The sequence below is a fragment of the Ailuropoda melanoleuca genome, chromosome 10, assembly GCF_002007445.2.
Source record: "Ailuropoda melanoleuca isolate Jingjing chromosome 10, ASM200744v2, whole genome shotgun sequence".
In the NCBI taxonomy this organism is placed as follows: Eukaryota; Metazoa; Chordata; class Mammalia; order Carnivora; family Ursidae; genus Ailuropoda; species Ailuropoda melanoleuca.
Genome location: NC_048227.1, coordinates 5,490,080 through 5,515,525, shown reverse-complemented (window position 1 = coordinate 5,515,525; position 25,446 = coordinate 5,490,080). Strand labels below are relative to the sequence as shown.

The window sequence follows — 25,446 nt, the reverse complement described above, 5'->3', positions numbered from 1 at the left end:
TATATACACGTGTGTGCAGCTCTATCTAGACAGAGAGCAAGCGTACACCAGAATCACCTGGGAAGCTGGCAGGTGGTTTATCCATAGGGCTGACCCCAAACCTCCAGGGGGAGGACTCAGACCCTCACATGTTCTGATGTAGCTAGTGAGTGCACTGATAAACACTTGGGAAACCAGCTGCATTCCCTGAGACATATCACTCAACACTACCAGGTTCCGGACTTAAGCTTAGTGAGGAATTTTCCACATTGGTTAAAACACATCTGCCTCTGGAACCACCAAAGGGAACCTTCCTCGCATTCTCCGGTGGCTCTCTGAGAACCTCTGTCAGAACCTCTGTCATATGAACTATGACTCCTACACAAGGGATACAACACGGTATAAAAGATCAAAGCGAGACCATGTGATCACAGGATTCTATGTCCAAGCAAATACATAGGACTTAAAAACTCAAGAGGTAAATTTTTCATAACTGGAAATTCAAACTTAGCGTGGATCAGAAAGACCTTGCTTCCTTACGGCTTTTGCCTCAGTTTACTGTGACAATGCCTCAGGTCTTAAAAAAAACTTCACATTGAGACCAACAGACCATTACTGTATTCTACGAATTAATGCTTGGAATTTGACAGTATCTACAGTTCAATCTGTTTCTCTCTGTCTAATATGACCCCATAACTAGAATGTTTACAAACACCTGCAGGATGCCATCTGCCACTGCCTCAAACGAGAATAATCGGTATCTATAGTTCACGGAGAGCTGTCAGAGCTAAATAATGGCATTCATGCGGAGCAGGGTCTCACCAGCACACGGCATGTTCTTAAGTGATGAGTGCATTCGATACGCTGGCACTTTCCCTGAGCCAGTCTTATTCTGGGCACCAGCCGATGACAGTGAGCAAAGCAGAGTCCATCTTTCTCTAGATTATATCCTTAAGGCTCTGCAGAGCAAGGTGGCCTGGAGAAGGCTAACAGAGTTCTAAGGACTCAGAACACAGCCGCGTCTGGTGGAACATCTCCGGTCAGCAGGCCCACCTTTGGTCACGTACCTGCGCGGGGCGCTGTGCCAGGTTAGGGCTGGTTACCTGTGGTCACCACCCGTGCCTTCTCTGAGTGCTGCCTGACCGGTCTTCGCGCACAAAGACAGGTTACCAGACATACGTCATCACCATCCACACCACGCCGCACCACCACCCCCCTACCTCTGTGTAGAACACCTTATGCTCCACCACGTTAAGATCCATTGTGAAGAGCCTGGGCTGCAGCGTGGTGCAGAACGTGTTCCCCTCCATGAGGCCGATCTGCGCGTTGGCAGGCTGGTGTCTGAGCAAGTGCTTCTTAGGTGGCACCATATCCTGGAGGACCTGGGGGGGCAAGGAGGAAGCACTACTCACCGGCCATCCCTCAGAGAGCACGCACTGCTCACAACATTCTGAAACTATCCATCTAAAAACCGTGAGATGCAAGTTACACTGTCCGTTAGTGAGGGAAGGGAGGGTATGTTCCATGCCCTAAAGCCGGCTGGTGGACAGTTACGTGTCAGATACACTGAATCCTGAGTCTCCCGAGTAACTGCTCTTAAACAAAACAAGGAAAGAGTGGCCAGATTGTGCAAAGAGACCCAGGAAACCAGCCTTTTGGTTCTTTTGACGCTGACGACTATGGATAGAGCCATTAACACCAGCACATTGCTTTTTTTGCGTATCTGAGGTCAAAGAGAGCGTGCATGGCAGCACCTTGTGAAGCGGACACGAAATCACAACTACATATCCTCTTCACGTCAGATTTGAAGGAAAAAGGTCTTAAAAGTTTTGCTCAAATTATCCTAGCTCCAGGGACAGAAATCTCACCTCTTTATGGGGCTCCATGATCACGGTGACACTTTTTCCAGTGACTTGGGCCAAGACCTGCAGTGAATGCATGGCCTGTTTTCTCACAGTGGAATTTGGAGAGGTGACTTCTCGGACCAAGTCATGCGTCACATGGTGAAAGGACTTCTCCTGAGCAGCCACGATCTCTTCGGCTCTCTCCTCGTCCTTTAAAGGCGTCGCACACCTCATCAGAAGCTGCTCCAAGGTGGTCTTTGCCATGGCAACAGCCCCATTGGAAACCTGCAGGCCAGGGACTCCTTAGAATGGAAGGGTCTGTTGCTGCGGGTCCACACCCCCCCCACCCCAGGTGAGCTAACTGAGCAAGACTACTTGATCACCTCCATACAGTACTTCAGGGGCTAAATCACCTAAGCATTCCTATAGGTCACTCAGAAAAGAAAATGGGGATCTAGACAAACTCCCTGTATTTCCCAAACGGATACGCGGGCAAAGCCCACCACATTCTACCTGAGTTACACCTGCGTATAGCTTTGTAAAGAATGCAGCTTCCAGAGAAACTCCTGCAGCACGTGCACTATTTCGCCCCACGGCAAGAGTGAGCAGAACTCTTTCCCTCTACAGCTGTCCGTGTTAAGTGCTCTGGTCTGTGATGGTTCTTTATTGACACAGATAGACACTCAGGCAACCAGGGAGAGCCTGCGGGGGTCCTGATCTGTCCTCATATTAGAGACGCTATAATGAAGTCTAAGCTTCTAGGAGAGTACATGGGCAGAATTGCCTCATACTAACTATTCTCTAGGCAAATCAGCTTCTGGAACAGCCTGGTTCGGTTTGGGGCCACCCAGCACCTACCTCTCCAGTCAAATCCATCATGACAAAGAGAAGCGCTTTGAGGAACGTCTGCTGGTTCTGGAGAACCCAAGTGAGAGGCAGCCGCTCCATGAGAAACTTAATGGACACCACACCACCCAGCTTTGCATACCAGGCCTGCTCATAGCAGCACGCACACAAGCGCTCCACGATGTACGAGAACAGAGGCAGCTGGCACGCCTGGGGAGAAAACCACACACACACACACACACCGTCCTGTTATTCCCACTCCGTATAACCAGTTTCTAGAATGACTACCCAAAGGCACCGATATGCCCGAACTAGCAGATACTCCTCAGTCCTTCCTTACCCTCTCCTTTGAGCCCAGGATGATACTTGCAACATCAAATATCACAGCTAGGGCCACCTCCCCAATCTTGCAAAGTTCCTTTTCTTCATATGCCATACAAATAGCGATTGCATCAATAAGGACCAATGGATCCATTCCTTTCGACCCATTTTCTTCACTGTGAAACATGGCTGTGCTGGGCTGGCTGCCCACCTGGTAGCAAGGGAGCAGGAAAGGACCTGGAAGAGAGGCAGCGGGTGCGGGAGAAAGCAGAGCTTATTTGCATGCACGTTTCTGTCCCTCAAATGGCAAACAACCTCATCAGAAAGGTTATTTTTAAAGTAATCTCTAGTCCCAATGTGGGGCTCGAACTCATGGCCCAAGATCAAGAGTCACAAGCTCCACCGACTGAGCCAGCCAGGTGCCCCGAACGACCTCATTTTTTAATTCGAGGTTAGGAGCTCAATACAAGCCAGAGCTGGTACTTGTGACCGACTTCTGCTGAACTGCACTTACATATAAACTAAGTGGTCTGATTTGCACTAAAGATATTTTTCTGAATGTTTTCCATTATAAACTGTATTCTTTTTAGATTTTCTCTATGATAATGAGAACCATGTATCTTCTTTTAAAAAAAAGATTGAACAGGCCAAGGAACACAGCACAGAAATGAGTATGGGCTACATTCTGGACACTCCTGACTCAAATAATAATTAAAAGGCAACCCAGCTATGACACCTAACCCACACAGAGAACGATCTGCTATCAATTAATGCCTCGCAGGTACCCAGCAAGATGGGCGTTTGTGATCAAGCGGCTTATAGGTCTGCTGGAAAGATGAGGGACACCGAGAAACGATCTAAGATCAACGGGCTAGCACTGACTATTCGAGCCGAGAAGGGCAAGAAGAGTTACAAGGGGGAAAGTTCTCGGTGTTCTGCAGTGCTCAGAGAAAGCTGCTCTGTCCATCTGGAGGGTGAGGGGCCCGGGGCACAAACTGCCACAGCACTGCTCCAGTATGTCCACCGACCGGCGCTGGTCTGGGGGAGCTGCAAAAACTGGGAGTCAGTGTTCAGAAACTTCTATAGCTACTGGCAGTGTTGGGACACTGTACTGTCTTTTGCAAGAGCACCACCAGTATGCGATGGATTAGAAAGGGAAAACAAGCAGACAAACGAAAGTGGTCCTTCCCCATCTGGAGCCTGAGGACCCCAGAGCAGAGGTGGGAACAGCAGGGATGAGCACCGCATGGCGGAGCCGGCTGAAGGGTCGGGAGGGGAGGCTGGGCCCTGGCAAACCACACATGGAGGGAAGACCAACAATGAGGGAGAGCACAAACTGTCTCATACACAGTGTCCAGAAGCATTCTGCCCCCATTTTCATGAAAAACAAAGGGTGAAAATCTTCCACTGGGTGTACTGGACAGAGAAACAGGTAACAATTTTCAAGTTAGTACTGCACCTGTCACTGAAAGAGCAATTATCCTGCAGTCAGCGGGAAATCAGAAAACAAAGGCCAAAGATCAACCAGCCAAACCGCTCCTCAGAAACACCACGACGTCCTGATCGCATTCCTGAAGTACCCCAAGGACGTCCCATAACCACTTCCTCCGCCCGACTCACCGCACTGCTGGGCAACTGCCACCATCGTGTAGTGGCGGATCAGGCTGGCGACAAAGGGCAGGGCGCTGGGCCGGAGATCTTTAATGACAGCAGACATGAACGCCCCGGTCAGGGCCTGCTCAAACGTCTTCCGAGCTGGAGTGTCTTGTGCTTTGTAGCGATGTGATATGATGACGTTAGGTATGGTTTTTTCTGTAAAGCTGAAAGATAAAATTGAATCCATCCTCACAACACAAGTCCTGAGCTGATGATTCCACCAGGACTTACATGATGAATTCCCTTATGAACACTTACAACCAGTGGTTCTAGAGACACCCGGTACGTCCTACGTAATACGAGCACAGGCGATGAATCAGAGCAATGCTACAACATGGCGGCAAATTCTGTATTTTTATAGTTTTCAAGAAAGTTGAGGTTTGACTTCCAGCTTTTATAACTAAGTAAACCAAATTCTAAGAAGTAACCCCATCAATGAGCAAACAGAAATGAAAAAAAAACTTACACTAAAGACAGCCCTATGCCCAGTATGTGTTGAAAAATCACCTCACGGGAGCAGAATCAGACGAGGTTCCAGACCTCACTGGCCACGCGTGTCACCCATCACTGATGCCGTGAGAAATGTGAAAATACAGAGGGAAGCTCCCTTCCCCAAGATGTGGAACACAGCAAGATAACACACATACATGATCACACATGACTGTCTAAGGTGACAGCCCTAACGGGTAAGAGCAAAATACAAGTATCACAGGACAAATATCTGGGGAATGAAACGATCACTGTGGACCAGAAAAGCGAAAGATCCACTGAACGTCCGCCATGTGCCAGGCACTATGGATACATGGGTGAGCAACAGGAGAGAAAAGGGCAGGACCGTTGCCTCCTGAAGCGGACAACCTCAGGGGGAGGTGACCATCAGGAACATGACGACTGAGGTACACTCGAATTCTCAAGCACCTGGTTTCTCCTCTTCATTTTCTCTAAAAGCCCAGAAAAGCACCGCGAGGCAGGTAACATGTGAACGTCCTGACTCGCGGGAGCATACACTTAGCACTAGGAAATCTGGGAGGTCCTCTGCACCCCTACGTCCTGACATAAGACACACCGATCGCGGAGAACCACATTCCTGACATACTTAGGGTGCGCGAGAAGCTGGTAGAGGGCGTGCTTGTTGTCCTCTAGACTCATCATTGCTACCAGGAAGCACTTGATCACCTCCCATGCCTGCCTCCGGTAGTAGGGCTCAGTGTTGGCACTTTTCAGGCAGTCCAGGGCCGTTTCAATGGCCTGTAGCAAAGAAACACAGAAACTATAGTTTATGCAGAAATTACACGATTACTCAATTCTCTCTTTAGAAAATAAAAGTTTTCTTTATTTTTCCAGAAAACCTACATAGCTACACACACATTTTATCCTATTCAGTTAGGTTGACCAGGAAGGCGGGAAAGGCACAATCGCACACAAAATCACGTGAAGCCTTTAACAGCTAAGAGGCTGTCACCCTTAATGACATTATATACCTATCAATCAAAAAACTGATCTGTGTTAAAGAGGAAAGACGTCCCCAGGCCGTGTGTGAAGAAGCGGAGAGGGGCTGACAGGGACAGCAGCCCTGCAGACTCATACATGGCCACACGGAGCAGGACCACAGCTCCTCGCTGAGTCACCCCGGCTTACAGGGATAATTTTGGAAGTGGTTAAGGATCAACGTAACCTTTGAACCAATTATCTGCCAAAAGAATAAAGGATTGTAAAGTGTGCCAAAAGCAGGATTATCCTAATGGGGATTCACTGGCACTCAACTTGGCCACATTGCTTCTTCCCTTCACCTTGGCAGCCCCTCCAGCTGCAGCGGGGTGCTGGGAAACCGGCCCCTCACACCCCTGAGTCCATGTGGGGGTGCAGGAGGACTTGGAAGCCTATCTTCAAAACTTGGATTTCTTCTTTGGGGAAAAACTATTTCTCAGGAGATTTTCTGGCTCTGCTTAGTCTATGCAAAGATCAAATACAAGTCAGATACCTTAGTTTTCAGTACTAATACCCACCTCACCACTGACAGGGCTGAAGCAAAGAGAATCCCGTATTAAAGAAATTACCTAAAATGCAGGAATGTGCTACTGACACAGGACGTTCACTACAGCAACTTTCAATGTCAAGCATTTTTAGCTGCAGTCTCTTAGAAGGAAACTAGTGTTTAATAGGCAGATAGTTTTTAGAAAGTCCTGGGTGAGAAGCTGGGGCTGCACCTCCCCTGAGGTCTGGAGAGCACACCCATCTACGGGATGGGGCTGGGGGAGGGTCAGGGACAACGCAAGTGCTTGAGGAAGTGTGGGGACAGGACGACTAGAGATGATGATGGAAAATCTCTAGAGGGACATTTACTCATGATGGGTAGGTATCATTCCTCCCAGATATTAGGAAAGTCTGGTTTAAAAAAGAAAAAAAATCACAGAACCTACCACATGGGTAAAATTTGTACACAGACAGGTGAACAGGCAGAGCTCTAGGAAACAACACAAAAGGACAGTTAGCCTGAGCAGGGGGAGGACTATGAGTCGTTCCAGGCTGCAGAATGCTGGTTTAAAACCAGATCTGCAAGGAGCTCAGGAATCCCAGCTGGCATCTGGCTTACAAAACAGCTGAGTCACACAGATGCAAGCAAAAGGCTACTCTAACAACCTTAAAAAAAAAAAAAAAAAGTACCCAGTAATATAATGGCTAGATAACGGTAACAAAAGCTGTAAGACAAGGTGGAAGAAGCCTGGCTCTGTGATAAGGGGGAGAGTCAACCTTGACAATGTAGATTAGAATCAAGTGGAACAATTTCAACATGCAGGTGACAAAGGACTGGGAGGGCTCAGTGAGGTGAGGGAAGAACAGCTTTCAATAAAGATAAAGCAAAAGAGGCAGAGTGGGACACTCTGGCAAGACACTGGAGACAGTCTGTCCATCTTTTACCCAACGGAACAGGAGCTCTAAATGGATGGAGAGAGCACAGAGCTGTCCTCAGAGGGCTAAGGAGCCAGGAGAGACAACAGGTGCTAGCTTTGGGTAGAGAAAGGGAGAGACACAGGTGCTCAGAAGTGACAAGTATGGGATTAACTTGGGTTCCAAAAGACACTTTAAGTAAAGCCTGCCAGGCATCAAAACAGACCAAGTTCAAGGGTAGGGTGGGTTGGCCATCACCACCTCCTGCTCTATCAGGAAAGACGAAATTGCTCAAGGGTCCAAAGTTCTTGTGCAGCATACCTGCACCAGCCTCCTGGTATTATGAAAGGCCCCTTGCCAACCAAGCTGGTCCCCAAATACATTTTGTACTTTAAGTTAGAAACTCCCTCCCAAGGGGCATTTGGTTGGCTCAGTCGGTAGAGCATGTGACTCTTGATCTCGGGGTTTTGAATTAGAGCCCCACATTGGGTACAGAGATTACTTAAAAACAAAATCTTAAAAAAAAAAAAGAAAAGAAAAGAAATTCCCTCCCAAGAAAGTACATTTTGTTTATATATTTTCAAGTAGAAATCAGCATTCTTAAAACGGAACATGTAGTATCTTTAAGCTCCTGAAGACTTCCAAATTTACCTTCTCCATTGGGAGCTGGAGAGATGCTTTACAATCGGAAAACTCCACTGTGATACTTGGGCCTTGAATCTCAGTCACAACATAGTGCAGCTTCTGGGACTCCTTCAACATCTTCCTGTTACTGCCACCAAATTTACCAAGTACACGGTAGGCCACATGAGAAATGCTGTCAGCAGGATTGCGCAGGGTGCGCCATAAAGCCTACAACCCAACATACTTCCATTAAAATCCTTTCAAGGTGCTGCATTCTCATGGTTCATAAATCAAAATTTGAAAGTTATAAAAGACTATACAGCAAAAAGTTTTCCTCCCATCTCCATCCCCCGCAAACATCCACTTCCCCTGCTTGGGGGAAACCAATGTTATTAGTCTTGTGTGTCCTTCCAGAAACACTGTGTCTTTAAAGAAAACACACACATAAACATAAACGTCCTTCCATGCCCCTGAAATATAAACCGTAGTATATGGTAAGTATCACAGAGCTCAAAAGCACGAAAACTACGCAACATATGGTTTTAGCATATATACAAAATACAATCAGAGGCATGGAGAAAAATGCTAATTACTGGTAGTTCTTGTCCTGGAATTGATGGTGAGTTCTCGGGTTTTTACTCCTACTGTTAAGCTTTATAATGTACAAACGTGACAAATTCCTGCAAATAGGACACACAAACTATCTTACACATTTCAAACCTCACGTTAGAAAGGATGGTGAAGAGGGGAAAGAAACACAGGACAGGACTTGGGTTACGGGAATACGTGACAAGGACGTGTACCTCGTACTTACAATTAGAACCACATGCACTCAACTGTTTCAGAAAACTCTTGTCAATTTTCCCACATTCCTTTACCTGAACTACCTTAAGTCCTAAAAATTACTATGTCTATTTAACTCAATTTTCTTAAATCACCTTCCGTAACAATGCCAGATATTAGTGCCTAGGAACAGTCAACAATAAAGTCTTAGAACTTTTCTTTAAAGCAAAATTTCAATTTCTCTTATGTCCCTAAAGGTCCAAAAAGGCTTATCCTTAACGAACACCTGTGGAGAGGTGCCGAGCCTCCCTACCTCCACCCCCGGACCCCGCCCAACCACTCCTCACGTATCCTCAAGAGCGGGAAATTCTACTTCACTCCCCAGGAGGGAGTGGCATCAGGAAGGAGTGCTGATTGATCCGACCCGCAGAGAGATGCCCCTTGTCTAGTGTGGGGGCGGGGGTGGGAAGTTTACAGTGTCTCCAGAAGCAGGAAGCAGCCTCGCCCGTCACTCCTGAGAGCTGTCTGCCTCATGGAATGGCAAGAGGCCCATGAGCCCATCCCTGCCTCCTCCTCCTGCTTGGTGCTCATCCACACCTGGGTCAGGCCCAGGGGCTGCCTTCCAGAACCATCATGCTGTTCTGGCTCTTGGGTCAATTCTCCAAACGACGGTGGGAGGGTGGACTTAGAGGCCTTGACCCGACCTCCCGGACCATCCTCTCCCACCTAGATGGAGCCCAAGTCAGGACTGGTGGGGTAAGTCTCCCAACCCTAGCCTCAAGCGCAAGCTGCAGTTTCCGATCTGGACTCCTGTCTTTTAGGAGTTAGGGTGTCTCCATCATATAAAGCTGGCATTCTGACCCCTACTTGGGGCCAAATACTCTACACCAAAGAGGCAGATGAGTAGGGAACAGGCAGCCTACACCTCTAACAACTACTGACTATATTACAAATCAATATGACTGCACAACATGAAGGAAAAACCTGATATTTACTATACAAACCCTCATGGAGAGAAAATATAAAATGTTTTCAAAACAATCTCCTTGATTATCGGCTTAATTTCCCTTGACCCCAAAGTGGACATCTGCACTTCCCTTAGGAGTCTGCTTCTCTTTAAGAGCTTCTGTGGGTAAAGAAGCATCTCCTTGGCAGCACATAGTAACCTTAACACCTGCCTTTAGAGGTCATGAACTGAAGGAAGGTGTGCCACTTGTGAAAGCTCTCTGAAAAAGGAAAATGCTATAAAACCAGTGTCTACTCAATACTTAAGAGTATTTCTTTACATCTTTTCATAAGCCAGGAGACTCATCAAGTTGAAAGCTACGGAGAGCCCAACATGGGGCACAGAGAGCTCCATGGGGGCCCGTCACTTCTGGACACCACTAGCCTAAAATTCCCAGTAAAAACTAGATACACAAGCACCCAGCGTCCTGCCCCGTGCCGGCGGCGAGCGCGCGGGCCTACCTGCATGAGTTCCGCACGGACCGGCTGAATGTGGTCATAGAGGAAATCAGGTTGCAGGTTGTCCACACACAACTCCAGGGTCCTCAGGCCTTGGCTGACCAACGTCTGCGACCCATTGAGAGCAGACACCAAGGGGTCCATTAGCATGGGCAGGTACGGCAAGAGTGAGCTCAGCCGCACGGGCACCGTGAGACACAGCTCCACGAAGAGGTCCTTCATGTGCTGCTTATGCAAACCGCTCTGCAGCATGTTCAGCCCTAAACAGCGCGTGGGGACGTCAGAGAAGTAAGTTACTCCCAGACAGGCCAAAGTGAACCGTACAAGATAACGGTTCCACCTCTTACTACCAGCATTAATGTGATGACGGGAAGACGTCTCAGGTCTCATAATCTACTACATTAGCTAAATCTTTCCTGTAACCATGATCCCTTCTGTCACATTCACAGTAACAACAGCAGGCTGCACACCATTATAAATTATAGTTTAAGCTATAATTATTTAACCTCAATTAATCTTAATGAAATAGTTAATATTACACATCTTTTAAAAATCACGTTATGTTGGGGTGCCTGGGTGGCTCAGTTGGTTGAGCGTCCGACTCTTGACTTCGACTCAGGGTCAGAAGATGGAGCCCCACGTTGGGTTCCGTGCTCAGCGCGGAGCCTGCTTGGGATTCTCCCTCCCCTCTGCCCCTCCCACCCCTCAAAAACATACACACACATACATACACAAAAGTCATGTTACGTTTCTAACAAGCCCAATCCAAAGACACAAACTCCAGTAAGATACATTCACCTCAAGCTTGAGGTTTACAACCTTACATCTTTTACCAGGCTTCCAAAAGACCACAGGTGAGGTCTACACTGTAAAATAAACATTTTCTTAAGAAAACCCACTTTTGTTTCCTATCAATAGAGAGGATCTTCCTTTTTACAAAGTCAATCTCCCCACCTTTCATGAGGGTACCCTGGGCTCCTTCCAAACTGAAACATGTCAGATCAGGACCTGCCCCGAGGGCTCAGAGACAAGCTAGAGAGGATGGTGAGAGCTCAGAGAGAAGAGGCATCAGTGAAGGCATCACACAGCAGCAGCACTGGATTCAGAGTCAGGAGGGGGAGGAGGGGGAGGAAGGGGAGGGGGAGGAGGAGAGGGAAAGACCAAATTCCCAGAAGGAGACCCGCTTGAACACAACTAGGTAGGAAGAAAAGAGCGTGGGGATGTGGCACAGAGCGCAGGACGAGGAAATCAGACTCCTCAGAGCAGAGGGCTCGGGCTGGGGAATGACGGGAGATGGGATTACATACAGAGAGTGGAGCTGGATTATGGATGGTGGATTTACAGCCATGTTATAGGCAACGCAGTCAACCACTTCCCAATGCCTCCTAGGTATCATATGTTGTAAATGGCTTCTCTTTAAGGAGCCCCGTTTAGCTCTGTACCTTGAAAGCATTCCTGCTTACATGGCAATTACAGGATTCTGCTTATGCAAATGTGCAACAAAATAAAAATATAAACTTACAAATCAGCTTTATAATTGCTTTTTCCCTGTCTTACTTGGATTCTCTTTCAATCTAGAGATCCCTGATATTATGACTAAGTAGCCCTAGAAACCATTTTCTAGGCTTGCTTACCAAATGCTGTAAAATACAACCAAGGCCTAACCAGGGTGACGAAAACCTTCCAACTCTGAAGGTCCATCCCTGAACAGGAGGGCTAACACACACACACACACACACCCCTCTGGCAGGTGACATGCACATCCATCCCTTCACCATGACCTTCGCTGGATACAGAGGATGAACCCCACAAACACAGGCAGCTAAACTCATACGTGCGTGCAAGACTATATGGCAACCAAAGTCACTGCTCTGACCTTGCAGGAGGTTTGGTAGGAGAGGCAAAAATTCCTGATACAGGAGGTCATGGCTGCCTCCCCCAATGGAGCGGAAGAGGGCCCGAAGCAGCAGGAAGTAGTTGTAGGGCTCTTTGGCAGTCTGTGCAAGCTCCATAGAGCTGTTCACGATCTTGTGCAGGTGGGGCTGCAGGGCGGAGAAAAGGCAGGTTAACAGGCTCTAAACGAGGCGGGCCACACAATTCAAGCCGAAGGTTCACTGCAAAAAGGAATGGAAGGTAATTCTGATCCAACCTTTATTTGGTTCAAATTAATTTGTCTTAAAATATATGCTGGTTTCCGCTGGGGTGACCATGAAGGAGGCATTAATAGGTTCCAATGTTACTGTGTAATTACTGGATATTGAAAAGATGACACTCTGGAGCAGGAACCGGAGGGTCTGTTGGCCCTGCAATTCCCGTGGATATGGTCACTTCCTATATAAGACTAAATCTCTGAACAAGATGAAGATGCCCATTTCCTATAACAACCTAAATGCAAAAAAATCACCTAAGGGAAGGGAAACTTCACTATCAAATATGATACACATTGTTTGGAAGAGCCACAAAAATTGAGATTATAAGGGGGCGTCTGACTCTGGACTTCGGCTCAGGTCGTGATCTCACGGTGGTAAGACTGAGCCCCAGGCACAGCTCACACTCAGCAGAGTCTGCTTGTCCCTCTCCCTCCTGCCCCTCTCCCTGCCTGCTTGCTTGCGTGCGGGCACTCTCTCTCTCTCTCTCTCTCTCTCTCACTCAAATGAATAAAATCTTTTAAAAAAATTGAGATTATAAGGTTTTGGAAGATTTAATTGAAAAAAAATGGGTTATTTCTTTAATTAAAAAAAAGCACTTTATTAGCTTATAGTAACTTTAACATTTTAAGCCAGAATTAGCTTTTTATTTTGTACTTCGGGTCCCGGTTTTAACATGTGGCAGGCTAGGCTGCACATGAAATGTTTTACAGGCTAATTTAACATGAACTCGGAAGTGCTATGTGGTCAATGACACAGATCCCAATCTGCTGTCACAGGCGGCACGACAGATTGATTTTACAGACTAAATCAACCATATATACTTTTTGACAAAAAGTTCTATGAAATTTGTTCTTTGAATGTTTTCCTGGAACAATATTCCAACATCCTACCATTAGGGTTTGCTCCGTTTTTGTTGTGTTGTTCTGTACCTAATGATAGCAGAATTTAAATCTTTTGAAGATACCAAATCGTGTGGACACAGATTGCAATCAAATATTTCTTCTTAGAAAAATTTAAGTATTTTTCTTTCCTATTAACACAAAAGTAATATCAAGGTTGTTGACAAGTGATTACTACAGAACTGAGAAAACCCCCAAGGAAAGTCACATAAAAGCAGAGATGACTAGTGCTCTTTGCCATCTGTACGTTTACTACTCTGGGAAAAAAAAAACGGATCTTGTTTACAGCTTCAGAATTCCCCCACAGGAAGACATCACTCTTCAGAGACAACTGGTGATAACATTCGACTTTCTGCAGGACTTAAAATATTCTGCCTTCAGTGGAAGTGAATTTTTATTAGGTTTTCTGTTACACCATCTGCTGTTTTTTCAGTGGTAGCTGGAACTACGGGTAAGTTTTTTAGCCATTTGCTAAAATCAAATAACTGATGAGATCAAATTATACTGCATTAGTCATCCACAAAAAGGTCAGGAGACACATCCCTCCAAAACGGTCTTTATAAGGAATACAGATTGGTTAGAATTCTTGATATAAAGGGGGAAAATAAACAAATGGTCCCGAAATGAGGTGTTCACGTATTGCCACAGAAAATAAGAACACAGAGAAGAAATAGAGTTCAAGTGGAGGATGGCTGATGTCATCAGAATGGTTACAGAGCCAACCGTTTCTCCTCGGATAAGAGAAGTTCGTGAAGACATTTTTTCCCTCTTCATTCCTTTCCATCGCTCAGTTTTTAAAATAGGAACAATGTGCTCCTATTTTACTTGTGTAATTCAGAGAAAGAAATTTGAATTAAAAGAAAAAAAATCAGTGCTGGCAGTACTATTGGCAACCCACTGCCGACCACAGGCATTCTGAAGTTCTCCCTTTAAATCACGGATTAAGCTCTGCTTAGAAATACATGAAAAGTTTTTCACATCTGGCCCTTATTGGTTGCAAATACTTATTAATTCATAGAGCACTTTACAAATATAAAAAAAGCAACTCCAGTCTGTGCAGTGAAAACAGGAATCAAAACACAACAACAACAAAAAGCCAAAACAAAGTCCACTCGGATCTCAGTGAGCTTTACCTTGAGCATTTGTTCGTTCTCAGCCGCAAAGAGGGACACGGAGCCAAAGACCAACTTGAACAGCTTGAGGTACAGGTTGGAGAGCTCCACGTGGGAGCCCATTTCCGGCAGGCGGTCCAGGAGGTACTCCACCAGAATTGTAGCAAACAGAGCCGAGGTAGTAGGGTTCGCCAAGAAGGAATTGGCAACGATCTGTCCCAACAAGACATACACGTGACAAAAATAATCCCCTCCTCGAAGTAGCTTTAGCACAAAGTAATGAACTGTCCAAAAATACAAAATCAAACCTGTATCAGATACTCCAAGAAATTATCCACCCAAGGAAAAAAATTAATAAATCGGCTGAGCGCTAAGTGGAGCATTTCACTCCAAATACTTAAGTCCCTTAATTTTATCCTCGCCATCAAATACCAAGAGCCTACATCTAACATATATTTAATTTTTACTAAGAAAGAAACTGATCCAAAACATCTTGATATTTAGAAAAAAAAAATTTTTTTTTTAAGATGTGAGAGAGAGGGAGACCGAGAGCAAGAAGCAGACTCCCTGGTGATCAGGGAGGCCAATACAGGACTCAATCCCAGGACCCTGGGATCATGACTCAAGCCGAAGGCCGATGACCAACCCATGAGCCACCTAGGCACCCCCAAAATTTTATTATTATACCCTAATATTTCTCTAGTTGGTTAACTGTCCAATTTTTGATTTCAGCTCAGATCCTGACCTTAAGGTCCTGAGATCGAACCCTGCATCAGGCTCTGCGCTCAGCCGGGAGTCTGCTTAAGATTCTCTCTCTCCCTCTGCACCAACCCCCTCCCCCTGGTTTGCACATGTGCATGTGTGCACTCTCTGTCCAAAAAAACCTAACCAAATGAATTTTTGGTTCTATGAGCACATCCTTCGGCATATTATTTAGAAAGCCCTCAAACAGAATGCCAAGTATTCAACACATAAACCAGTAACTTTAAAGTTAATGTTCAAAAGATATGAAAAAGGAGTTTTATACCTGAAGAGCATAATTTTTTGAGATTCTTTCCACCATATAAGGGACTGTCGTTTGAAAGATCTCTTTAAATGTTAAGGGATTCATCATTGTGAACACGCCAGCAAAGTGTTCCAACACCTCCTTCTCTTCCTTCATTCTGACGGTCTGGCAGTTCGCTACGCGGATGTATGTCTGTCCGTTTCCTGCTATCTGGACCTAGCACGGGGAGAAAACCCATGGACGTTAAAACTAGGCATCTTGGAATGTATTCCGTAAGTAGATTAGCTACATATTTAAAACAGAACATTTCAATTAGATAATAAATGTCCCGTCCCATCTTTTAATGCACTATTCTTGGCTTAATTTTGGAAAATAATTAAAACAAACAAAAAAGCTTTACTAAGGGTTCCAAAGAGGAACAAATTTAGTAAACTTGAATCTTGTTTAAGTAAACTTACATCTCTATTGCTATCCACTGACACCAACCACCACCCCACAGAACGCACACACGGACGTTACAAGTGAGACTCTTCCCCGTAACGTGTTGCTACGCTGCCGAACAAAGGCAAACCTGGATATACAAACGCTGTCGACAGCCCAAATAATGACAGGTGAGCCTCTCAAGACCCAACACTAGCATCTCTCCTCCACACTCGGAGCCTGGTTGGAGGGCACTGCCTTACCTGATAAATATCTAAAGCCTGCATTGCATATCTCACAAGTTTTATGTAAATCTGAGTCTCTTTGGGCTGTAACTGCTTGTTGGGAATGAACTGAGCTTCTGGAAGAGAGAAAGCATAATCAGTTACTGTGAATAAACCCACTCTGTGAAAAACATCATGTCTAAATAATTCAAGAGCGGAATTACCACCAGGTGCTTTACATGACGTTATACCCCACGTGATTGTCTTGACGCCACAGACCAAGGTTTTTACCAAACTTCGACAATCTGTGACCTGGAATGTCTGCTTGTCCTCCTTATCCTTTTCTCCTTGCTTTTCAAATGGAGGCACAGGGGCGGGAACGGGCGCAGGGGAGGGGGCAGGGCCTGGGGCTGCAGGGGCAGTGGGCACCCCGGGAAGGGCTGCCTCCACAGCTCCAAGTTCTGACTGGGGCTTGCACTTCTTAAAAATAGCAGAGAGCTGGTACCGGGCGATGGTGTGGAATTTGAGAACAAAGACCTAGCAGGAAGAGAAAGTGGCGAGAAAGACAAAAATCATTCCTCTTCGATAGGCCAACAACCCTTTCACAAGACAAAGGAACTGTGAAACCACTCGCTTAAGTCGCTCTGCTTCGTATGAAGAAGACAAGTGTGCCGTTTTCCCCAATGGTAACTACAGTGGCACCACTACCACCACCGGCCTTGGCAATCACACTCCACTCCATACCCACACACCGAACTAGGTGCCTCCCCAGAGGTATTCACAGAGAACCCAGCCCTGGTTACACAGCATCCCAGAAAGACCTCTTCTAAGTACTTGCCAGGAACCATGCTAAGACCAATATGTACTGTTTTCTCATCTCTCAGGACAATCCTGGGAGGCAGACCCTGTGACTATCCCTGGTCAGATGAGTAGGCTGGCACAGAGAAGTTACGGGACGAAAGAGCAGGACGCCGACACCTCTCAGGACCAGTACCTCCAGCATCCGCATTAGGACATCTCTCCCATTGCCGCTCTCCTGCTCGCTCTTGGAGCGGATACAATCCACCAGGTTCAGCAGCAGCTTGCAGGACATGGTCTGGATGCTGCTGGGCAGAGACTCGTCATCGATGTTCTTGGCAAAGAGCTGGACGGCGAGGGAGAGGTCGCTGAGGGGCAGGTGCTGACGGACGTGGTGCACGAGATCGGCCAGCGTGCTGTAGGCGAGGGGCCTGCGGGCAGAGACCTCTGCTAGCGTGCGGGCCACGTTCCCACAGTCCCACATCTGCAGGCCACCGTTTCTCCCACCACGTGCCCCAGCAACACACAGGGCGGTACATTTAGGCATGCTTTTTCCAGTTTCCCCAGCTACACGGCCACAAGGCTCAAGTCTGGTCTCGGTACCTAAATCTTTACTTTCCAAGTTCTCGCATGTCATGGTCGCAAGGGTACATACAGTATAGGAGCAGAAATCACACACAGAAAGGGGTTTTGTTACTCAAACATAAACAGTGTGTCAATTAACGCCTTATACATTGTGACTATTTTAGAGAGACAGAAAAAGAACATTTGAGCTACTGAGTACTGACTAAAAATGTCTGGACACCCACCACGTGCCAGCCATGAGCTAGACACCAGGATACCAGTGACCAAAGTCAACAGAGCCCTTGGCCTCAGGAAGCTTATTACAGGAGGGGAAACACACCGGAACAAATTGCACAGTAAGTGATGTGGGAGACCTGAAAACATACTGGGACAAAGACCAGAGGGGGAGCCGCTCACTTAGGGGGCAGGCAAAGCCCCTTTGAAAAGGTCACACTGATGCTGAGACCTTAAGGACAAAAGGGCTACAGGGCAAAGAGCCACAGAAACTTTCAGAAGGAGGAAACTGGAAAGACAAAGGCCCTGAGTGGGACGTGCCAAGGTGCCACAGAGGCCAGCGTGGCTGCAACAGGTCTGGGAAGGGAGAGCCAAATCCCATGCAAGTGGGAGTCTGGTGGTCTTTTCCAAGGGCTACAGAGAGCCACTGGAGGGTCTCAAGCAGGAGTGACATGATCTAACGTCCAACTGCAGGCAGGTTCAACTGCAAGCTATAAAAAAAAGTGTCTTCATATTTGTAACTATTTTATATGGAAAATGCAGTGAATAGTCTACATTATATTCAAAGTGTTCTGCGTTTTTTTCATAAGATCTATCACACCTCCCATATTAGAACCAAAAATTACTAATATTGATTCATCTTACGTTGTAGAACATGATAAAATATTAACTTTCTCCTTTAGAAACAATAAACACGATCACAGCTACATTTATTTTATGAAGTGCATAAAAAATAAAGCTAGAAGGAAATACACCAAAATATCATTCCTATTACTTGAACTCCTTGCATAGAACCAAAAGGTTTTTTTTCCTTCTTGCTTCTTGTTGGGTTATTAAATATACTTTTATAATAAAGAGACACACTTGTTATATAAAAAGCAAAAAAACCCCAAACAAACAAAACACCAAAAAACCACAACAGAAAAACTAACACAAGTCAGATACAGTTTTACCTATGATTTAAATCAAGACAACTATTCTGATTCTTCCCCGTAAGCTAAGGCACAAAAACCAACCTAATGCATTTCCAAATTCCCTGCAATTTTAACTTCAAAGGGAGAGCAAAGCTTATGTCTGTTGAAACACTGGTAACACACAAAGCACCACAGCTCACTGCCCCCCCCCCCGCACTTTGTCAATAGATACCGCACATTTAATACCATACCTGAGAGTCTCTCGAGCAGTATATCCTGATCCAATGAGTATGGACTCATCAAACAGCTTGTCCATGCAAGGAATGAACTCTAGAACACAAATGTCCATTGCATATGTCACCAATTACACCAATGACACTGGGAGCTCCTTCTCAGTACCTTCACAGGAGCCAACTAATAGTTCATTAGCAATCTAGATTTGGAAATGCGTGGGGAGGAGAAAAACACACATGCTGTATTTCAGTCCAAGACACTGTCCTTGCTGGGCCACACAAGCTGTCTGCTGTCAAAGATGCAGCTGGGATCACATTCAGTATCAGAGAATGAGTAAGAAAAAGTGAGCTTCCTGTTCCTTGGCAGAGAACCTGCTTCTAGTACTTCGGGGGAGGCCCATCCCACCCTCCTCAAAAGCTGTCACCAGCAGGGCACCCAGCTGGCTCAGCCGGAAGAGCACGTGACTCTTGGTCTTGGGGTTGTGAGTTTGAGCCCCATGTTGGGTGCAGACAGTATTTAAAAAAAACAAAGAAAAAAAAAACCCTGCCACCATCCACCCATGCCTATCCGGAGAAGAGGGGCAGCATCTCCTTAATTCCCCCTTATTCATTGCCCTGAAGTCATCCTTCTTAAACATTTTATGATTACTCATTATGGAGAAAAAAGGGTATTTCTCCATATAAATTACAGAAGTCTAAAAATTTTACAGGGTTGTCCTCGACATGGGGCCCAGGTTAGGGGTCCCACTTCTGGGTGAGGCTGACTAGAAACTCATGGGGGTTCTGTCTAGTCCTGCAGATGGAATCATCACCAAACCTCCCCCTGCTCCCCTGCAGGCCTGTAGACTTCACCAGGGTAGAAATAGCTGGTCTTCACTCAGGGACAAATCACAATTCTGAGGATGTGCGGATAGGGCAGCAACTTGCATTTTTTAGGCCTCTCCTCCACACTCCCCCAGGGAACTCTGGCCACAATTCAGAGGATGTTTAGATTCTGGAACAAGCCTGACACTGGGGCCAGCTTCAAGAAATCGAAATACATTCTCCACCAGCTAAAGCTACTACAGGTCAAAGATCTGATAGAAGTGTGTGCACTGGAGAGACACGATGCACGTCTCCAGGTAACCCCCAAAGCGAGGCAGCACAGGGAGAAGGGCCAAAAGGAAGACGCAACCAGCAATCCCTCTGAAGTCGGAGAAGGGAACGTGCCTGGAAGGTCCTCAGTAGGTGGCCCAGAGGAAGGAGGCACGGAAAGATGCCAAGGACTCAGGCACCAACCGCTGGCAGGCTGGCTAGGGACGAGCAAAGTGTGCAAGGAGGAAGTGGTAAGAAATGAAGCTAAACGGCACTAGTTCCCAGATTCCCTCCATGACCTAGAATCAGAACCTCCAGAAAAATGGGTAATGTAACAGCTAGGTTTTCTCGAACTATTGCTCCTTGGGATTAGTGCAAATGGGTTACCATTTGCTATCGTTTCAGATGCCAAAAAAAAGTAGAGCTACCTGAACATGTTAGTGGATGTGTAAATTTTAGCTATGTGAACACTTTTTTGTATTTTATAATAATATATACTAATACTAACGTTTAAAATAATTCTTTAAGTGTTTCTTTAAGTAAAAACCTTTTTGAGTTGTGATGTTGTTACCCATTTAAGTCCAAGAACTACTATGGGCTTCTCAATAAAGTATCCTAAAGTATCTTGTTTTAAAAAAAAAAAAAACCAATCAGCAGAGAGATTTAAAAGGGGGAGGGGGGCTCTAAAAGCTGAATTCAACAAGCCCGATATGATCAAACCCTGAGAGCAGCTTCTTGGAAACGCACTGATCTTTGTGGAATAGGGTGAGAAGAGAAACAGAGCTGAGCGGCTTACGGGGCCGGCTCCCCAAAAGCACCTCCCAGAGCCTCACGACTCGAATGGCAGGAATGCCAATAGTTAATCTGAGAACTGCAGTGAATAGATTTTAAACTGTTCCACTTAAAATTCTTCTGTGTTGATTCCGTTCAGAGACGAACATGTAGAAAAGCCACACACGGCCCAGGAGCCGTGACCGGACAATCCGCAACGGGCCTTAGCCCCGGACGTCCGTGCGGGCTCTGCGTGCCAGTGACGCGGAACTTCTCGACCTGAGGGATGTGCACACGCATTTGTTCCATAATTTTTGGCCAAATTATACATTTCTTTTGTGCACTCTGCTATGTTACATTAAAAAAAAAAAGTTTTTAAAAATGTCTATATTCCACTCAGGTATATCCATAGGCAATATCATTATAATTTGTATTTCAATAGCATAAAAATATCTGAATTTTACTGTATTAACTCACGTGTTAGCACTCGAACTATACCTTTCTTTTCATGTTTAAGAACTACATAAGANAATAAAAAAAAAAAAATTTTAAAAAAAAAAAAAAAAAAAAAAAGAACTACATAAGAGAGCCCAATCTTAGTTTTATGTACACCTCAATGTGCAAGCCAGGCAAATAAAACAGTGAATACTGAATCCTTACTAGGGGAGAAGGATTATCATCTCAAAACAATTAGAATGTAACTTCGACATAACCATTTGGACATGGCAAATACAAAAATATTTTTTAATCTTTTATCGATAATTGATAGAAAAACTATAATTATCAGATTACCAAAAAGCAAGTAATAATCTTGTCCATAAAAAGAGGACCAATCTACCATTTTCACAGTACGGAGAAAGAAAACAGTTTTTTCTCACCTCTTCAAGCCTATTAGCTGTGAGTTAACAAGCAAACAGCTACTTGCAATTTCAAAAGATATGCAGCCAAAAGGAAGAGAAGTACCATGAGATGCTGAGGACATGCGCTATGCTAAGGAAATGATCACATTAATTATGAGACTGTTGGGAAGATACAGAGAGAAGCCTGGTAGCAGGCAAACAAGAGAGGCAGACCAAGAGTGCGGAAGCAACGAGCCTGAGAAAGAAGGGGAAAGAGGAAACCCAAGAGAGCAGGAGAGAAAGGCCACACGGAGCCTGAAACACCCGAGCGAACTAAAGACAGCCCAACAACAGGATGTCCGCAGTTGCACGGGCAGACAGGCCTACACAAGCATCACGCGGTAAGGTGGACATACGGTTTCTTAGCTCTGTGGTGAGGATATGCTTTGCGGCGATCAGAAGCTCCTTTCTGAGGTGTGCGGTCTCCGCAGGGCAGTTTGAAAGTAACTGTAACATTCCTTTTACCATCTGCTGGGAGTACTTAGTCACCAGCTCCTGTGAAAATGCGCAGGAAAACAGAGTTACATTGATATAGATTGGGGGGGAGGATAAGAAAAACCCCCATTTTATAAACTTCAAAAAAGTTCAGTAAGACTAAGTGTGGCTCAAAGGACGCTCATAAAGTAATCATCCTGACAAACGAGTATTACCCAGAAAGTCTGGATAGTTTGTGTGCCCGCTGCCGCCGTGGAAGGATGTACAGCAACTAACGTAGCAGTTTCTCCTACACAATGGGATTACGGAAGACTCCTTTGGACTGTTCTGTATCTTCCCAACTTTTAATAATTAATATGAATCACTTCTTATAGGTGGGAAGGAGGGAGAATATTGAAAATTTCATAGACCATGATCTGCTCAGTCATCCCGTCAATGTATGTTGTGAACGACACAAGACAGACCTTTCCTCAACTCAGAACAAGCTCCCATCAGTTTCCTTTGGAGGAGTGTTAAGAGGGCAATTCGCCAAGATAGCTCAAGATGACTAAAATATCCAGGGGTACCTAATTCAGATTTTTAAAACCAAATGTTCCATATTATCAGTGCAAATTATCATTATCTAGACAAATGCCCTTAAAAAAGGGACAGAAAACATTACAAATGCTTTCGAAGGTAGTTTCTTACTCTAAACAATTTGGCTACGTGTTTTCATTTTTACTTTCCTGAAAATAAAGCTTTTTCCTTAAAAAAATAACAAACTGTAATAGAATTCCACTGCTATACATAACTACAACTACATCAGAATTTTACTCAAAAACACTATAGGACTAATGGGAAATAAGGTGTCATCTCTTTCCTCCAAGTTCTTCTCAGGACTGAAATCAGGACGGACTACAACCACAAGCAGGAAAAACAGAAACAAAATCACCTTTCAGGCTCCTCAAAAGAGCATCCCAAACTCCTCTATCACTGGCTTATGAATGACACCATTTTTTAAAGTTCCAATCTCTCCTCAAAACTTGCTGTAACACACAACTTCCGACAACAGCAGAAGTCGATGCACCAAACACATCCACGTGAAAATCTGTGTGCCAGTGTTTATTTACGAGGGACTTATTAACAACGGCTAGAAAAACAGTCAGCATATCTATCGACAGAAAGGACATCGGTGGCTGCCAGGGGCTGGCAGCCATAGGAAAACAAATGTTGCTGGTGACCAGGAAGGAGATTCTTTTTAGGGTGAAGACGCAGTTCTAAAATTGGATGGTGATGACAACTGCACAAAGCCTTGAATAAACTAAAAACCACTTAACTGTAAAGTGTACAGTTGATATGTGAATTATATCCTGATAAAGCTGCTTAAAAAAACAAAAAAAAACAGAAACAACCCGAATGTTCAGCAGCTGGTGAATGGATAAACACAGCCCAGTGCGGCCACACGGGGCAGTCCTGCAGCTACAGACGACGCTGTGTCCCCTCGCCTCCAGATTCACGTTGACGCCCTCACCCCCGTTGTGACTGTACCCGGAAACCAGAGTCTTTAGGAAGTAATTAAGGTTAAAAATGAGATCTTAAGTATGGGGCCTTAATCCGATGGGACTGTGGCCTTAGAAGAGAAACAGCCATCTCTCCCAATCATTGCCCCCGTCCCATGTGAGGACACAGCAAGAGGCGGCCATCTGCGAAACGGGAGAGTCCTTGCCAGAAACTGAGCCCTGCAAGAACCTCCATCTTGGCCTCCCCAACTTCCAGAATTGTGAGAAGATAAGCTGTTGTTGTCTGAGCCATCCAGTCTATGGTATTATGTTAGGGAGCCTAAGCAGACCAGACAGCTAACTACCAGTAACAATAAAACAAGACTGAATCTCAGCGCTACGGCTAAGTGAAAGGAGTAACACCTGAAAGGTCACATACACTACCCAACTATGGGATTCATTTGTTTGACATTCTGGAAATGGCAAAACTAGGTGCCAAAAAACAAGTCAGTGTTTGCCAGGGACTGGGGCAAAAACAGACTATAAACGTATAAAAAGAATTTTGAAATGCTATTTTGGTGTGTCTAACTGTATGTATCTGTCACTTCGCAGAACTGAATACCTACAAAAGGTGAATTTTATTGCGTGTAAATTATCTCAGTAAACTTGACCTAAAAGTCAATGAACTTACCTGATAAATTCTGATGATATAAGCTAAAAATGACAATGTTTTAATCTGAGCAGCAATAAAGTCAGCATACAACTCCTTGTTGTAAAGCTTATGTTGCCTGGATGAGAAGTGAATAGAATTTACAATATTAGCTCTTAACTCTTTAAGTGACGATTTAATCAAAGCCTACAGTAATTACTAAGCCCTAGAAGTGTGATTTCTACACAAAACAGAGCAAACACAGCACCAACCGTAAATACTCTACATTTGTGTGCAGTTCCAAATAACACAAAGGGTTTAGAGGCATGAAGTAAGCAGTTCTCCAAGCCATTCCAGCTGCAACGTGCATCCCACACAACCCACGCCAGACTGATCCATTCAGCCAGCAGACTCTATCAGGGGACTGTCTGCTCCGTGAAAGACCCTAGCTAAGGCCACCAAGGGCTGTAACGGCTGATTCACCCTCAGATCTTGCCCTCCCGTGACCCAGAGTCAGATGGGCTGCAGGGAAGAGAGTGAGTGACAGAGGTCTTAAGGGAATGCTGGTAAGTTTGAGGAAAAAGCTCCAACGGGCTTCAAAAGGTGAGTATGCACAGCTCACATGTTCAGTGATGAAGGGTGACAGGTAAGGGGGAACAAGGGGTAGAGAACATTCTAGCACTCGTGCTGAAAGGCACAGCAAGAACAGGGCTTGAAGGTGGAAAGGTCTGCATATCCCACAGCTGGGAGTGAGCACAGTAACAACTGATGGTAGTTCTCAATTCACGAGACACCCAAACCCAAGGTATTAGCTCAGCTGTTCGAAATAAGGAACTGATACAACCATTCACATCATTACTGAAATACAAGTTCAAAAAGCCAAAAGTGTGTATCATTTTACCAAGATTTTATCACTCAAACTTTTCATGTCTTATGAAAGATGACGACAAGTGTGCTTTTACTTGGCATTACAGAATTGCGGGGGTGAGCCAAGTTGCTGTCCGAAGAAATCTCACCTGGCTTGTGCAGATACCTGAATTGCAATGGTATTCATGATCAAGGGCACGAACTCGGCAACGACATTGTGGATGTTCAGTTTGTAGAGCTACAAGCAAACATACCAGATTTTCATGCTCTTACGCTCTGCTATGGCAAAATAATTTGGCAAACCCAAAAACAC

The 25,446-nt window shown here is 45.3% G+C and overlaps 1 protein-coding gene across 15 annotated transcripts in view; it reads right to left on the bottom strand.

Moving 5' to 3' along the window:
* The window catches only part of TRRAP (transformation/transcription domain associated protein), a 108,910-nt gene that overhangs the window by 68,385 nt on the left and 15,079 nt on the right, over window positions 1-25,446 (bottom strand). For 10 of the 15 annotated variants that reach the window (XM_034669810.1, XM_034669817.1, XM_034669815.1 and 7 more), the window contains exons 10-27: window positions 25,283-25,371; window positions 24,309-24,405; window positions 22,061-22,199; window positions 18,979-19,057; window positions 17,212-17,446; window positions 16,442-16,754; window positions 16,257-16,354; window positions 15,595-15,789; window positions 14,589-14,780; window positions 12,283-12,448; window positions 10,410-10,666; window positions 8,187-8,387; window positions 5,743-5,894; window positions 4,611-4,810; window positions 3,010-3,227; window positions 2,682-2,879; window positions 1,848-2,108; window positions 1,200-1,361 (exon numbers count right to left, since the gene is read on the bottom strand). In XM_034669810.1, the coding sequence (XP_034525701.1) occupies window positions 1,200-1,361; window positions 1,848-2,108; window positions 2,682-2,879; window positions 3,010-3,227; window positions 4,611-4,810; window positions 5,743-5,894; window positions 8,187-8,387; window positions 10,410-10,666; window positions 12,283-12,448; window positions 14,589-14,780; window positions 15,595-15,789; window positions 16,257-16,354; window positions 16,442-16,754; window positions 17,212-17,446; window positions 18,979-19,057; window positions 22,061-22,199; window positions 24,309-24,405; window positions 25,283-25,371 (3,252 nt within the window). The remainder of the gene's footprint in view (window positions 1-1,199; window positions 1,362-1,847; window positions 2,109-2,681; window positions 2,880-3,009; window positions 3,228-4,610; window positions 4,811-5,742; window positions 5,895-8,186; window positions 8,388-10,409; window positions 10,667-12,282; window positions 12,449-14,588; window positions 14,781-15,594; window positions 15,790-16,256; window positions 16,355-16,441; window positions 16,755-17,211; window positions 17,447-18,978; window positions 19,058-22,060; window positions 22,200-24,308; window positions 24,406-25,282; window positions 25,372-25,446) is intronic. The other 5 variants (XM_034669813.1, XM_034669820.1, XM_034669823.1 and 2 more) reach the window with 3 other exon arrangements.